The 13530-nt window shown below is 38.8% G+C and overlaps 1 protein-coding gene across 2 annotated transcripts in view; it reads left to right on the top strand.

Annotated features, from left to right (window-relative positions):
• The window catches only part of AFF2 (AF4/FMR2 family member 2), a 351298-nt gene that overhangs the window by 205045 nt on the left and 132723 nt on the right, over window positions 1-13530 (top strand). For both annotated transcript variants that reach the window (XM_037408027.1, XM_037408026.1), the window contains exons 5-7: window positions 3606-3692; window positions 6357-6393; window positions 6650-6701. In XM_037408027.1, the coding sequence (XP_037263924.1) occupies window positions 3606-3692; window positions 6357-6393; window positions 6650-6701 (176 nt within the window). The remainder of the gene's footprint in view (window positions 1-3605; window positions 3693-6356; window positions 6394-6649; window positions 6702-13530) is intronic.

Raw genomic sequence — 13530 nt, 5'->3', positions numbered from 1 at the left:
AAATTCCTCTTTAAAGCATTTCATATGCTCGGTTTTATTATTTTTACTTCCAGGAATTTCTAAATACTTCCAAATTTGGATTGATTAAAGTTTTTTAACTTTTCCTGGAAAAAAAAAATACGCAATTCCCTGCCTGCTTTCCCAGGTATTTACAAACCAGGATGTTTATATATACAGCTTAATGGATGCATACACAACACACACTGCCTGTGTGGTTCTTTATAGTCATAACATATTAGAAGGTAGATATATCAGATCTCACAGGTTAAACAAAATAGAGCTTAGCGAGTACTAAAAGATGAGGGACCTCCAAAAGAAATTGGGGCATAGCAAAGAATGGTGAAGTCATGTGGATGATTAAACAAATGACATCCTTTCTTCTGATTCTCCAAAGTAATGAGCATGTGCTTAAGGAACAGAGTGGGAGAGAGTTAAGCGGACAGTCAGATCTCTGCAGGATGTGGGGTTGGGGTTTTGACCCGTTGCTGAAAACAGCGCAGTGCCGGTTTTGCATGTAGTTCTGTAGCTCAGTAGTGCTCCGTGTGAGTATAATACGCAGCTGAGTGGTGGTTGGTGCAGGGTTGCTGCCCGTACATTTTGAAGTGACATTCTTCAGATGAGTAAATTCAAAACTTTCAATACGATCATTCAAGGTTCTTTGGTCAACAGTGCTGTGGCATCTATCTGTAGGTAGATGTAGGTATGTTTCTCTAATTAGCTATGTATGTCCTCACCACTTCCACACGGTGTTTGTTTATACACTGAGCTTTAAAGACATGTGTTGTTCTGCGTGTGTGATCCTATCTGGAATTTTCAATCCAATAATTTTTATTACAGTGATAATTGAAGTCAAATACTTAAATGTAGATAGTTTGTACCTCTGTAATAGACTTTGATGTTTCCAAAGTCACTCTGTAAACACGTAGATTGGATAGTCCTAACCTCTCTGAAGTTGGCTTTTGCCTCTGACCTCAGTGGAGTCAGGATTTCTTACCTTGTAATGGAATTTCCTCAAATAATAGCAAAGTAATTTTTCCCTTTGTCACTGTTTCATGTTCAGGTGTCCCCTAACAGGGAGATGGTAAGATCTGCTTACACTTCAGCCTGCGGAGTTGGTACGCGGTGGACACTAGATGCGTTTTGACAGTGAATATTCTGAAATATTTGCTGGCATCACCTTCCCGTGAATCCAATGCTCTCTGTCAAGCCTTTTATGCATGGGCAGAGGGAAACTGAAGTCAAGCTGATAATTGCAGTTCTAGAATATGCTTCATTTCTGCCTTCAATTAGGCTGCCTGTACTTCTTTTAATTATGTGATACAGTCTCTGTTTCATTGTTTTGCTATGAAGAGATTTGCCACAAAGCAACCTCGATGGCATAGGATTTGGCAGCAGTATGCAGGATTTGGATTATATTATGTCACAGAAAAGTTCACTGGATGCTTAAGTCTTTTTCTGCCTTCCTCTGTGCAGAGGTCAATCAATCAATGCAATATAATAGTGTACTTCTTGTCATTGCACTGAGCTGCCGCAGCCTCACCCACCGGGAGGGATGAGCCGTTCATGAGCTGCCTCTTTCCTCCTTATTACCACTGTTTGGGCTTTGTGCAGTGAAAACAGGCCCTGAACTCCGCAGGCAGAAACCTGAAAGCTCTTTCAGGAGTGCAGAGAGAACTGCACCCTCCCCTGTCGCTGGGTCATCTGCACTAGGAACTGGCAAAGCTTGGCCCCAGGCTCCACTGGCTGCGGCTCTGTGGCCCTTTAGGTGAGCTGCATACATGTCCATGTTGTGCTGCGCTGGCAGAAGCAGAGTGGCAGAGCCCAGTGGGGCTGAACTGCTGGACCACCCCCGTCGCCCTGCCTCCACCAGGACCTGCTGAGGGCTTCTCTGCATAGTGGTTGTTCCTGGGCTCTGTTTCTTGCGGGGCTCAGCCAGACCTTGCTGCAATGGCAGCATTGCTAAGGATGGAAATTTGATGGGCTTCAATCAAATACCAGTGCCTAACAGGAATCTGGGAGAAGTTTACGTGTCCACCTGTCCCGTTGACTGAGGTCGATGGTGCATAATTTGCCTTTCTCTCTCCTAACCTACTGTATGACACATGATTTGTGAGGGACAACTGGAGACCTGAAACCTGATGGCTGTATCTTCAGTGGATTGTACATTAGCATCCAGCTGTAGGCAGCCAGGCGATGTCTTTAGCCCAAATGCACCGACCACATTGCCTTTTGACAACAGTTATATTTTCTTTAATTAATTGTATTATGTTGGGTGTTTTTTGGTGGAGCATTTGCAGCGGTGGCTGTGTTACCTATGGAAACTTGTGTGTTCATAAGCTTTGTTGTGACTGGCCCTGGACTCAACCAGTGCAAAATAGCAGCTGGGAAGTTTAGGTTGCTACAGTCAGGAGTATGCACGCAATATTTCCTAGATCAGACCCTCTTTTGCTCTTTGTCTCCTTTGTCTCAAGAAAGAATCCTTTCTGAGCTTTGTAGGCAAAGAAGAAAAACCAAAACAAAGATATAATGGATTGTCAGAGACAGGTATTAATGCCTTGCTCAATATTTTAAAAACAAAGATAAAAGAGAATGGAGCAGCATCTAGCATAAAACACACTCATTAGAAGGGCATTTACAAGCTCTGCCTAAAACAACACTTCTGCAACTTCACTATTTTACTGATATTTTTCCCCCTGCTCTGAACATAAGCCCCAGTTGGCTCCCACCGAGCTCGGTGGGGCAGTGGTTGTAGGCCTCGGTATGAAAAAGCAGGGTGTGCGCTGCCACTTCTGCTTCTGTTGCATAGCCACGGGCACCCAGGTGATTTCTTTCTGGATAGCTGGAACATGTGTGTACAAGTGATGAATTAATACAGTGATACAGAAAATAGGCAACTTGCTTAGATGGTCTGATAGGCAGGTCTTCACCAGAGACTTGGAATTCCTAGTTAAATACAGGCTTTCTGTGTAACCCTGTGCAAATCACCTAATCTCTCAGTCCCTCATTTTAAAATGGAATCAGTAGTTTTCTGATGCTGTGATGTTACATACTACAGTAAGTGCCTATGGCCAGTGCTACGAGAAGGTGCTTTGGTGCATAGGACACTTTTCCCATTCCCTTCTACACCAGGCATTCATGCTGCAAGGCCACTCCAGCTTTTTCTGGACCTGCCTCTGGTTTATTTTGTCACTATGCAATCTTGAATAGGGTTGTATTTTACCACCATGCAATCCTCCATAGGGTTGCATCCAATATGATACAGGAGGGACCCCCTTCCTACTTGAGCTTTGCAGGTAAAACCTTGTTCTGTACCTGTGATGGCTTCATACAGCTTAACAGGCTGACCATGGAGTGGAGTCAGCTGCCACCTGATGAATGCACAGATGGTCAAAATTTTCAAGAATAAAACCTGTCCTCACCCTCATTCCTGGGAAGTGCTGCCTGTTGGGTAGTTAAGGTGTTCATCTGCTATGTAAGGATGAGTGGTGATGCTTCCTTAAGCAATTACATCTCCAGTCTCAGGAGACAGTATGTGATCATCGTTTTCTCTCTTCTTTCTTTACGTATACAAATTTGTTTTCAAAAGCGTGTTTTTTCTTCCTTAGGAGATGACCCATTCCTGGCCTCCTCCTCTTACTGCTATTCACACTCCTGGCAAGGCTGAACAGACCAAGTTTTCTATCCCAAGCAAGGTACAAGTAGGCTATTACCAATGACCTGATTAACATCCTGTTCTGTTTAGTGTTCTTTGCTGGAGAGTTTATTTTTGTAATTGGTTCAATTTACAAAAATTTCTAATACTATTTTTAATTGGAAATTCCCAATCAGACTGTTGGAATGATTAGGATTGCTTATTTAAAAGCTGCAGAAGTTAACAGTGGAGGGAAAGGGAACTTTAGCTCTGTTGTGAGAGTCTTTCTACATTAAGTACAATATATTTTATTTGTTTTTCTTCCATTATTATTTGTGCAGTGCAATGAAACGGTCATTTGAAATGGTTACCCTACTTAGTAGTTGATTGCATGATGAAGTTTGAACAGTGCAATGGCATCTGCCTGCATGCACACTCCAAAGGCACGTGCAGTTGTGCATTGCAATCCTCAGCACCTTGTTAAAAGCATGCAGTCGAAGGCCGGTGCCTGGAGAGTACCTGCAGTTCACTTAACGTGCAGTGAATCTTTAAGCTGCATGATTTGAACATGCCTTTAGCCCACATTCTGTGGTTGCCTTCTAGCTATGACTCTGGTAGCACTGTTAGAGATTGAGCTCATACCCAGGGCAGTTATTGCCAGAGGTGTCTTTTGCTGGGACCTGAACAACTGTGAGCTGATGGTGTGTGGGGAAGGGGAGAACTTCCCCAAGGTGGGAAATCTACACCAGTCTGACATGGAGCTACATAAAAGTTTCTTTCTAAAGGTGGGACCTTGGAAAATAGCTTATAAAACTGGTACTGCTTGACTTTATGGTTCAAGTGATCATATCCTATTTTAGAAACTAGAATGTGGTGTTCCTTTGCTGATTTTATCTGTTTGGCAGATATTGCCGTCTGAAATGCAGCTGCCATACTTAATTGGGAATCATATGAAATTAACAGTATCTGTGGCTCCTAAAAAAACAAAGCCAGTGCCCAGAATACCTTATTTTAATGGAATGTGATTGTTACTGCTCTAGCACTGCCATTGTCACTGTAGCTGCAGCATTAAGCATCAGAAATCATAAGAGTATAATTCTTATTGCAAATTGGGTTAAAGGCAGTTGAACCCATTTAGGTCAAAGTGGAATCTGACCTCTATGAATACAGTAAGAGTAGGTTCTTGCCCACTGGAAGCAGTATTTTTAAAATTTATACTATCTCTTAATGTAGGGCTCAGTTTTTGATGGGCTCTACAGAAAATGGTTGAAGTCCTGCAGACTGCCTCTGTCTCCACTGGCAGCAGTATAAGCACAGGTTCAGAGAAGCTGAAGTTTTTGGGTTGTTTTTCTCTTTCTATTAAGTTTACTTGAAACCTTTAAGATCAACATCAAAGTTAATTTATGGACATGTTAAATGTTGGTCCTAAAATTCTTGACCTGATACCACTTTGATACAAAATATAAATCAGATTTTTTTATATATATATTTTGGTTTTAGTTAGCATTTCAGGAAATAAGCAAACACATAAATGTTTCCAATTTTGCTAGTTTTACTTTAAAAAATACAACAGAAATCTTTCCTCAGAACATCACATTAAATGAATTATAGCTAGCCAAATTATAGTACTTAGACATAATGTAGCTATATAAACCAGAGACGGGCACTATTGGAAGTTCTCTATTTAACTATTAAAAAAAAGAAAATGTATCCTCATGAGAAACATGTATAAAAAAGTGTGATAAAAAAGGCGGAACTTATCAGAACAATTTATCCCTTTGACATTCAAATTTAAAGTGCCATGTTTACTCTTAGGGCATGATTTACTTCACAAGGGACTGACTGACAGCACAGTATAATATTAGGAACTAATAATGCCCTAAGAGGAAGTGCAGTGAGGGCTTTAATGACTTTAACATCCTACAGAACTAACACTTCCAGCAAAGTAGTGCCTGTCTGTAAGATGAGGTTGTAAATAACACCTTAATTTCAAATGATCAAACTCTGCTTGGAAGGAAAGCTGATTACAGTCGCTGTGGACTATAAAGCCTAGAGAAAAACGAAGCAAGAAAACACTGTGACATTAAGGAAGCAGCTCAGTTATTGTGAGCCAGCAAGAATCCCAGCATTAGCATGCTTAGTGTTACAAGCCAGATTCTTTGCTGGTTTAACGTTATTGTACTTCCATTGATTTCATTGGATTTGGACCAGTTTCCATCAGCTGAAGATCTGCTTCCTCTGTCTTTATCAAATCCTGTGTGTCACAGTCCAAATAAAAACTGACTATCAACAAAAGGTTACTGTATTTCCAAGCAGTGAGATCAGAAACAGAAAGGCAGTGGTGCTGAATTTAATGCATAGTTGCATTCATGCTGCAGTCTAAATTGTACATCAAGGTGGCTCATACACACAGCCGTGGCCAAGCCTGGAGAAGTCTAGGACCACTGTGGGTATAAATCTGTGCAGTGCCTCCATAAAGGGGTATGTAGATTTACAACAGCTGAGGACAAGCTCTTGTCTGAACTGTGAAAGGGTCCCTCAATGGTGCTCTGTCTCCACAGTTAATGTTTTTTAAGCTTATGTCACTGGTGCTGCCTTAACAATCACATGATTCCTTCCATGTAGCATCTCCTTCCTTGTTTGTGTAATGCCAGTGCCCTTAATCAATCTTACCTTCTTCATTTTATTTAACTAATGCTGACATTTTGTATGTTCTTTTTTGTAGGACTCCCAACATCTGACCTCAGGATACAATGTACAAAGTAGGTCTTTACCATCCTAGTCCTAACCTTCAGAGTTGGGTTTTGTTGGGGGTTTTTCCCCGCTTAAGATCGTTAAAACAAAGCCTAAAAAAATTAATTTCTCTGGTGCTAAAGCAGATCGGTTCCATTTTTTATTACGTTATGCATTGTGGCATGTTGTGAAACCAAGTATAATTAGATGGGCTGACAGCTTTGGGTGCATTCTAATTCTACAGTAATCTTTTGACATTTGAAAATGTGTTTCCTTTGTTTGCAGAGTGGAGTGATCCAGCAGGGAAAGTTGCAACTAAGTCAGTGCCACAAAAGTCGTAAGTATTATTATTTCCAGCTTTAAATCTTGTTTCAAATTTATCATAAAGAATGAACTTATTTCTCCAAAGGTAACTAAAATCTAGCTCTGCTCATAATGTTGTCCTGGTGTTCAGGTGTTCTCAGTAGTCCTTAAAAATTAGCCATAAACCAGTTTTATGTTTTCAGTGCTTATTACTGTTTCTTCTTTTTAAGCATTAGCTAACAGAGGTATGTGTGAAAGATGAGTTTATTAAGCAGAAATAATGCTGATTTTAGTTGTACAGCTTGCCAAAATTAAATCACTTTTATGCTTCTCTCATCAGATGCTAAGCCTCTTACAATAGAAAATGCAACCCAATGAACAGATGATGCAGGAATTTTAACACTCATACAGCGAGAGAGAGTAAAACACATCACACAGAATGATTCTACTAGCTGGTGTTGAAAAGCTGGTCTTGAGTTTCATACTTTGAAACAGCTGAAAATCACAGATTATCTATAAATAAGGCAGTCGAAAATTGTGGAAGAGATAATTCTCTGTTGTGTTAAGCCATTTTTCTTTGGTGCTTCACTGCAATAATGTAGCAGTGAGTGGAGACTGGACTGCTTTTTTACTTTTACCCCAGGACCTCAAAGTAATGTACAGACAGGAATTAAATAATAACTTTGAAAAGTAGGTTGTTGTTTTTATACTTACAAAAATGTGTGGGTCTGATTTCAGTTCAGTGCTGATATTTTTTTTAGTCTTCAAGTATTTTAAACTACCGAATGGAGAACTGCACTAGCTTAACTGATGTTTATGTAAATACAATATGTTCATTTAAAATGACTGCAAAATTATTCTAGTGGTTCCCCTTAATCTAGTCGACACAGTTTAAGTAAATCCCTGTAGGAAAAGAAAAATCAATGTGGAGATACCTACATGGTTTTTTTTAAATGAATTCAAATATATTGATTCTGAGTGCAAGTATGTGTACAGGAAAGGACTTGTTGGAGATCAGTGATTTGTCTGTGACCATGTAAGAAATGCAGGACTAGACTAGATGTGGGTTCTGAATCAACTGATGTACTCACCGGGCTCTGAAGGTCCAGTTATTTGCTCATAAACTCAAGTCAAGGAAGTACTCATTCAAATAAAGTTTGCTGAATAAAGCTTTACAAAATTATAGTTAAACAAATAATTCAATTTTAAAATTGAATGTTTTTTCTCTTCAGATTGAATGAAAATTGGATAGGAATGCTAATGATAAATAGATTCATCTGCATGAATAGCATTTATTTATGAAACTTAGTAACAAATTAGTTTTTACCTTTTGCTGTTTGATATCTAGTAATGGCTTGGTTTTTTAAAGAATGTAGCCAACTATACCCACTGTTCTTGGTTATAGAATGAGTGCATTCATGTTTCAGAACAACTAAGTGATCCAAACCTAACATCAAGCCCATTCTGTAGTAAAAAAAAAAAAAAAAAAAAAGTAAGAAAATATTATTACATCTTAAAATTATTTTTCTCCTAAAGCAAGTGTATTTGGATTCCACTGTGAAAAATATTTTAGTGAGTATACCATAAAATACAATATTTCAATAGTTTGTAACCAACAGTAATAGACTTGTCAATCATGGTTTATAGTTATAAGCTGAATTTCAAAAGAACAGTGCTTCAGAGCTCAGTGGTATATAGTGCATTTAATGGGACCAAAGCTCTCTATAGGAAGCCTGATATAAAACCCGAAGACACTGAGTACATTTTATGAACCAGTTGCTCTCTGTTCTGCTGCTTGATCTAAAGTTCCAGTACTATCAATCAGATTTCTGCTGCAATGAACTGCCTTCTTATGGTAGGTGATAGATTTTACACATGAGAGATCAGAGCTGCAATAAAGCTACTTTTATTTTTAGCTTCCAAATGAAGATCAGCTAACCCATTACTATCACTTTTTCTCTTTTACTGCAGAAAAATTGTTAAGGCAGCTTCTAAGAATTTCCATAGGGCTTTGGGAGGTTAGGAGGCAGTCCACTGTGAGACTGGGTATTACGAGGCCAATTTGTTTCTTTAGATCTGCGTGTGCAGTTACCACTGCTTTCACTGGGAATTACAGTATTTGGGGACATAATGAAATTAAAGCAGAGAGTGGGGCAGGAAGATGTAATGGTATCAAATGGAGCTGGATAGCACAATCCAAATAAACCCTGATAGACTGACAGCTCCTGCAGTCATTGTATATTTTAATAATCTAGTATTTATCAGATTGCAGTTGTATTAAGAGGGATTTAATCTTTCTAACATTGTCAGTTTCAGGGATATTGGAGTGTATGAGTGGAATTACAGTCCAACTTATCCCCTGTAACATTTGTTGCTACACTGTCAACCACACGGAATGATCTTCTTGACTTCAAAACTGTATCCCCCACCAATTCCTTATATATTTTGTCAATGGCATCTCTTGTCTGTATTTCAGTTTGATCAAATCTGACTGAATTTGCATTTGTTCATCTGTATGCTTTGTCAGAGACCTTTTAACCTGGACGTGTTTCTAGAATTTCCCCAACATTAAGTTTATGTGCAATTCAAGTGAAACTTAAATTGTATTTTTCATTTACATTAGTCCTAGTGACAGCCTTACAGATGCCATTTGCTTTGTTAGAAACCCGTAGGAACTGGTAGTAATATGCTTCCCTTCACCATATTGCTGAGTTATACCATGACTAGTTGAACAATGTATGCAGAACAAAGATGGTTTACCTTCATTATGTTGTATTGTGCTCCAGCAGCCAACCTCCCTGTATGTCATTACAGAAATCAGGTGTAGAAACATTTGCATTATGGAAGATGAGACCAAAGGGATGTATAATGTTTGCAAGATAACCTTTCAGGTGTGTGCTTTTAGGGGGAAGAACAGAGGTGACATACTGTAAGGTGGATTAATTGACCAACATCTTGCTTTTGTAGGGAGATGCAAGGTGCATGATTTCTTGTCTAAGTAAAGTTTTCTGAAATAGGGATTGCATCCTTTTTTTTACTTTTTCAATGTACTTTATTGCATCCACGTGTTGGAGAAATCCAACCCCAAATGCCTTGCGGCAGGTAAAATAGAAAGTAGAGTAGCTGGAATTCTAAATTCTGCAGAGATGTTGTATATGAGTATGTGTCCATGTAACTAACATAAGATCCTAATTTCTACTCAAAAATCTTGAAAATGAAAGTTTGAACACTGATGCTCATGCGTATGTGTATACCATAGTGAATTTTTAAAGCTGAAATCAGGCTATATAAAACTATGACACTTGGCTTCCTTTTTTTTTTTTTTTTTTTTTTTTTTTTTTTTTATTAATTTCAAATTCACTGTAAATCTCCATTGGGTATCGTGCAGTCAGTTTTCAGCCAGTCTACTCTGATTAGTTTATTATGAAGCATAGTAAGCAGGAACAGATAAGGTGCAACCAATTGCTCTGAGAAGGATTTTCTGTCAGCTTCCATGAATTTGAGGGTAAGAACTCCGCTCGCGACGTAGGTTTCTGTTATATAATTACCACTGCAAGTATGTCATCCTCAAACATCCAGTCCTTTTGTTCTGTTTTGGTTGTTAGCATTTGGCCTCTGTCCAGTTGGAAAATACCCAGAACCTTTTTAATCAAGCACATCCTGTGTTTCAAAATCATACTGCAGAGTAGTCTTGGGTAGTTTCCATAAAAGCCTAGCTAAAAAGAAGAATGTAATCATAATGGTATTCTTCCCCTGTCATAAAATTACTTCCTATACTTACTGTATTAATACAGTATTAAAAGGCCCTTCACATGGGCTCAGTGAACTACCGGAAACCATTAAAAAACTTAGAGCAGCAATTTTTTATGGATCAGACGAAACCAACTTGTTTTATCTTTATAGAGGTTTTTGTTATCCATCATACTTAATGATACACAACCTGTGTGGGGGCTAGAGAGCAACTAAATGCAGTGGGCTCAAAAACATAACAAGCAGCTGAAACTCTTTATGTGATATTTCAGCAAAGATTTTTCAAAGGACGCTCACCACTGATTTCAGTTGGGCCAGGATTTCACTTCACAGTTCACTTCACTGAAAATATTTCAGTAAATGCCAGTACTTTTCTGGTCCCAAAGATTATTGTAATACTTGATGGAAACCTGTTTGAAAATGGAAATGTGCTTCTTGATATCTAACTACTTTTCATAAGTATCTAATGGTTTTTTGGAAGTTCTCCACTGTGTCAGGGACAGCCACCTGGGAGCATGGAAAACAAAATTTGGCAGCATGTTCAAGCTATGAATTAAAGGTAATTCACGGTTTGAAATGAATCAGCGTGAGGTCCTTATGAAGAGTAATCAGACATCAAGAGGATTTTACACCAAGGATTGTATATTGGATAATGCAACAACAAGTAACGTTGTTATTCAGAATGTTCAAATCAAGAAGCACTGATGAATTCTTAACCTTGAAAGGAATTATTCAATGTTGATGCATCATTTCCAGTTCAGTCACACAAACCAAAAATGTAAAATTCACCTCCAACTGGAATAGGAAGAATCTTTCTATTTATGTATCCAACTCTATATCTGTGTTCCAGTAACAATCCAGCCCAGGTGTAATACCCTGAAGAAGCTGAAATTTTAGTATTTCTAATTACAGTTTTTAACTGATCATATTAAAGCATAAGAGCATCAATTGATCCCACAGTGTTGATAGCCTGCTTTCTTTTATAGCATACGTTCATTTTCACTTAGCGAGCGTGGCCAGCTTTAATCATTACACTAAGTACTGCCTGTTTGTTAGAAGTAGGAAGTTCCAAAGATATTCCCTCTGGGTAAACTGGGAAAGTCATGAATACAAGGGACTTGCACTGCCATGTACAAATTATGATAAGTGAAACAACAGTGGCATGTAATTGGAACTCCATTAATCTTTAGAGAGCTCCAGTGAAACATATTAAAGGGACAAACAGCAAATGAAAAGAGAGGGGTCTGTTTTAATAAGATGCCATTCATCTTTCATATTTACTCTTTTGCTTGGCATCCCTTTGCTTCATAAGTTCTTGGGGTTGGAGCAGTCAAGATTGTATTACTCTGTTCCTCACTACTGCAGGCTTTTCCTCTTGAGCAGAGTACTAAGTAACTGGGAATAAACCATACAAGCATTTCCTATGGACAGTTGCCTATAGGAGCAAACTTGCAAAATATTTCAGCTGCTGTGAAATAACATTAAAATCCAATGTCGTAATTAAAAGCCCTGTATCCTTGAAGATAAGCCCATTATTCAAAATAATTTCTAAATTAGACTTTTAATTTGTTTTCATTATTCAGCTGGCTCACATACAGTTTAACCTCCCTGTCAAAATAAAGTTATTTCCTAATACATTCTTTTCCATGATCTCTTTCTCCTGACATGTTTATAAATCAGTTTAAAAGATTGTGGGAACAGAACTAAATTAATTCTCTTATATTTTGCTGATCAATGTTGAGTAATTTTTTTTGACAATCGGAGACTTACATAGTAACTGCCTTTAAGAATGCCTGAAACAAGCTAACCAACTGCATTCTTGCCGGCACTGCTGATTGCAGCTCAAGTGAGCAGTGAACCATTTTGAATTTCCTCTGATACAGTATAACCTCCCATTAAAAATTCAACATTTATTTGCCCTAACTAATGAGTAGCAGTTGAAATACTTTGTTCTCAAGTAGGATGCACTACTGTGTCCCTGCCAAATGTATGCAACCACTGAACTGCAACTATTGAGGTGTCGGTATTAATAGAGGCAGGTAAACAACACGCATTACCATGTTTGAATTCGGGATGCATTTCCCTGTCCACTACATATCAGTTCCCATTTTGGAAACTGGTTCAACTGCAAATCTGTCACAGGTTTCCCTGTATTTAAAGAGCTTTTCCACAGGCAGCAGCATATGTTGTGCCTTCATGGCTTAAGGCCAGTCTCAAACCGACCTCCCAATTTACATTTCTGTGGGATGGAATCACTTCTGAACTTCAAACATTCATTTTGAAAAACAAATGTACTCAGTGAAACTGAAAATGTAAATTAGGATAGAGCAGAGGAAGCTACCACACTTGGTACCTCTCCCACCCATTTGTTTCGTGAGCTGCACATTTGCTGATAAAATGCATATAAACCAACTTCTTGCTTGGCTTTTTGGCCACCATAATTTGGACCTCACCATGCTCCCCTTCGTCTTAACTCTGACCTGTCAGTAACTTTGAGGTTCAAAGCTATGCCATTTTTCTGTCTGGCTCTTTTTCACTGATACCCTTTGCTCTAGTCCCTTTAATTCTTACCATCATATCTTACTGGCTTTGTAGGCTTCAGTAGCCTGAGACAAACTGAGAAAATTATCACCCAGATTCATCTGCACCATGCTGCAAGATAGTCAGAATCGGAAATGGGTGATGAAAGAAGAATGGCTTTTGCCAGGAAGTTTGGCATTCATAATACCAGAGTGGGCTTGAAACTCCCAATTTGTGTTCTAAATATCCTAGGTAAAACTAACAGCCACTTTTCCTAACATCACAAGTTAATCCTTTGCATCTTTCCTCTGAATCCCTCTGACAACCCAAATAATCCACCACATTTTTCTCAGCTTTACACTCTCCATCCAGAAGAACTTATATTGCTACCATTATCCTTTGGGCTAAGGGCTCAGCAGGGTTCAAAGCCTATCAATTTTCTGACCAGAGGGCTTATTTTTTATGAAGTCAAGTTCTCACAACACCCCATGGGGCTAGGCCACGCTCACTCATCCTCCGTCTTGGATAGCCCTTGGAGCCACAGATTCAGAATAGCTTTACCTTACAAATAGATCCTCCCAAATGGTGAAAAA

Source organism: Falco rusticolus, chromosome 14, assembly GCF_015220075.1.
Source record: "Falco rusticolus isolate bFalRus1 chromosome 14, bFalRus1.pri, whole genome shotgun sequence".
Lineage (NCBI taxonomy): Eukaryota > Metazoa > Chordata > Aves > Falconiformes > Falconidae > Falco > Falco rusticolus.
This window is presented reverse-complemented; position numbering and strand designations above follow the sequence as displayed.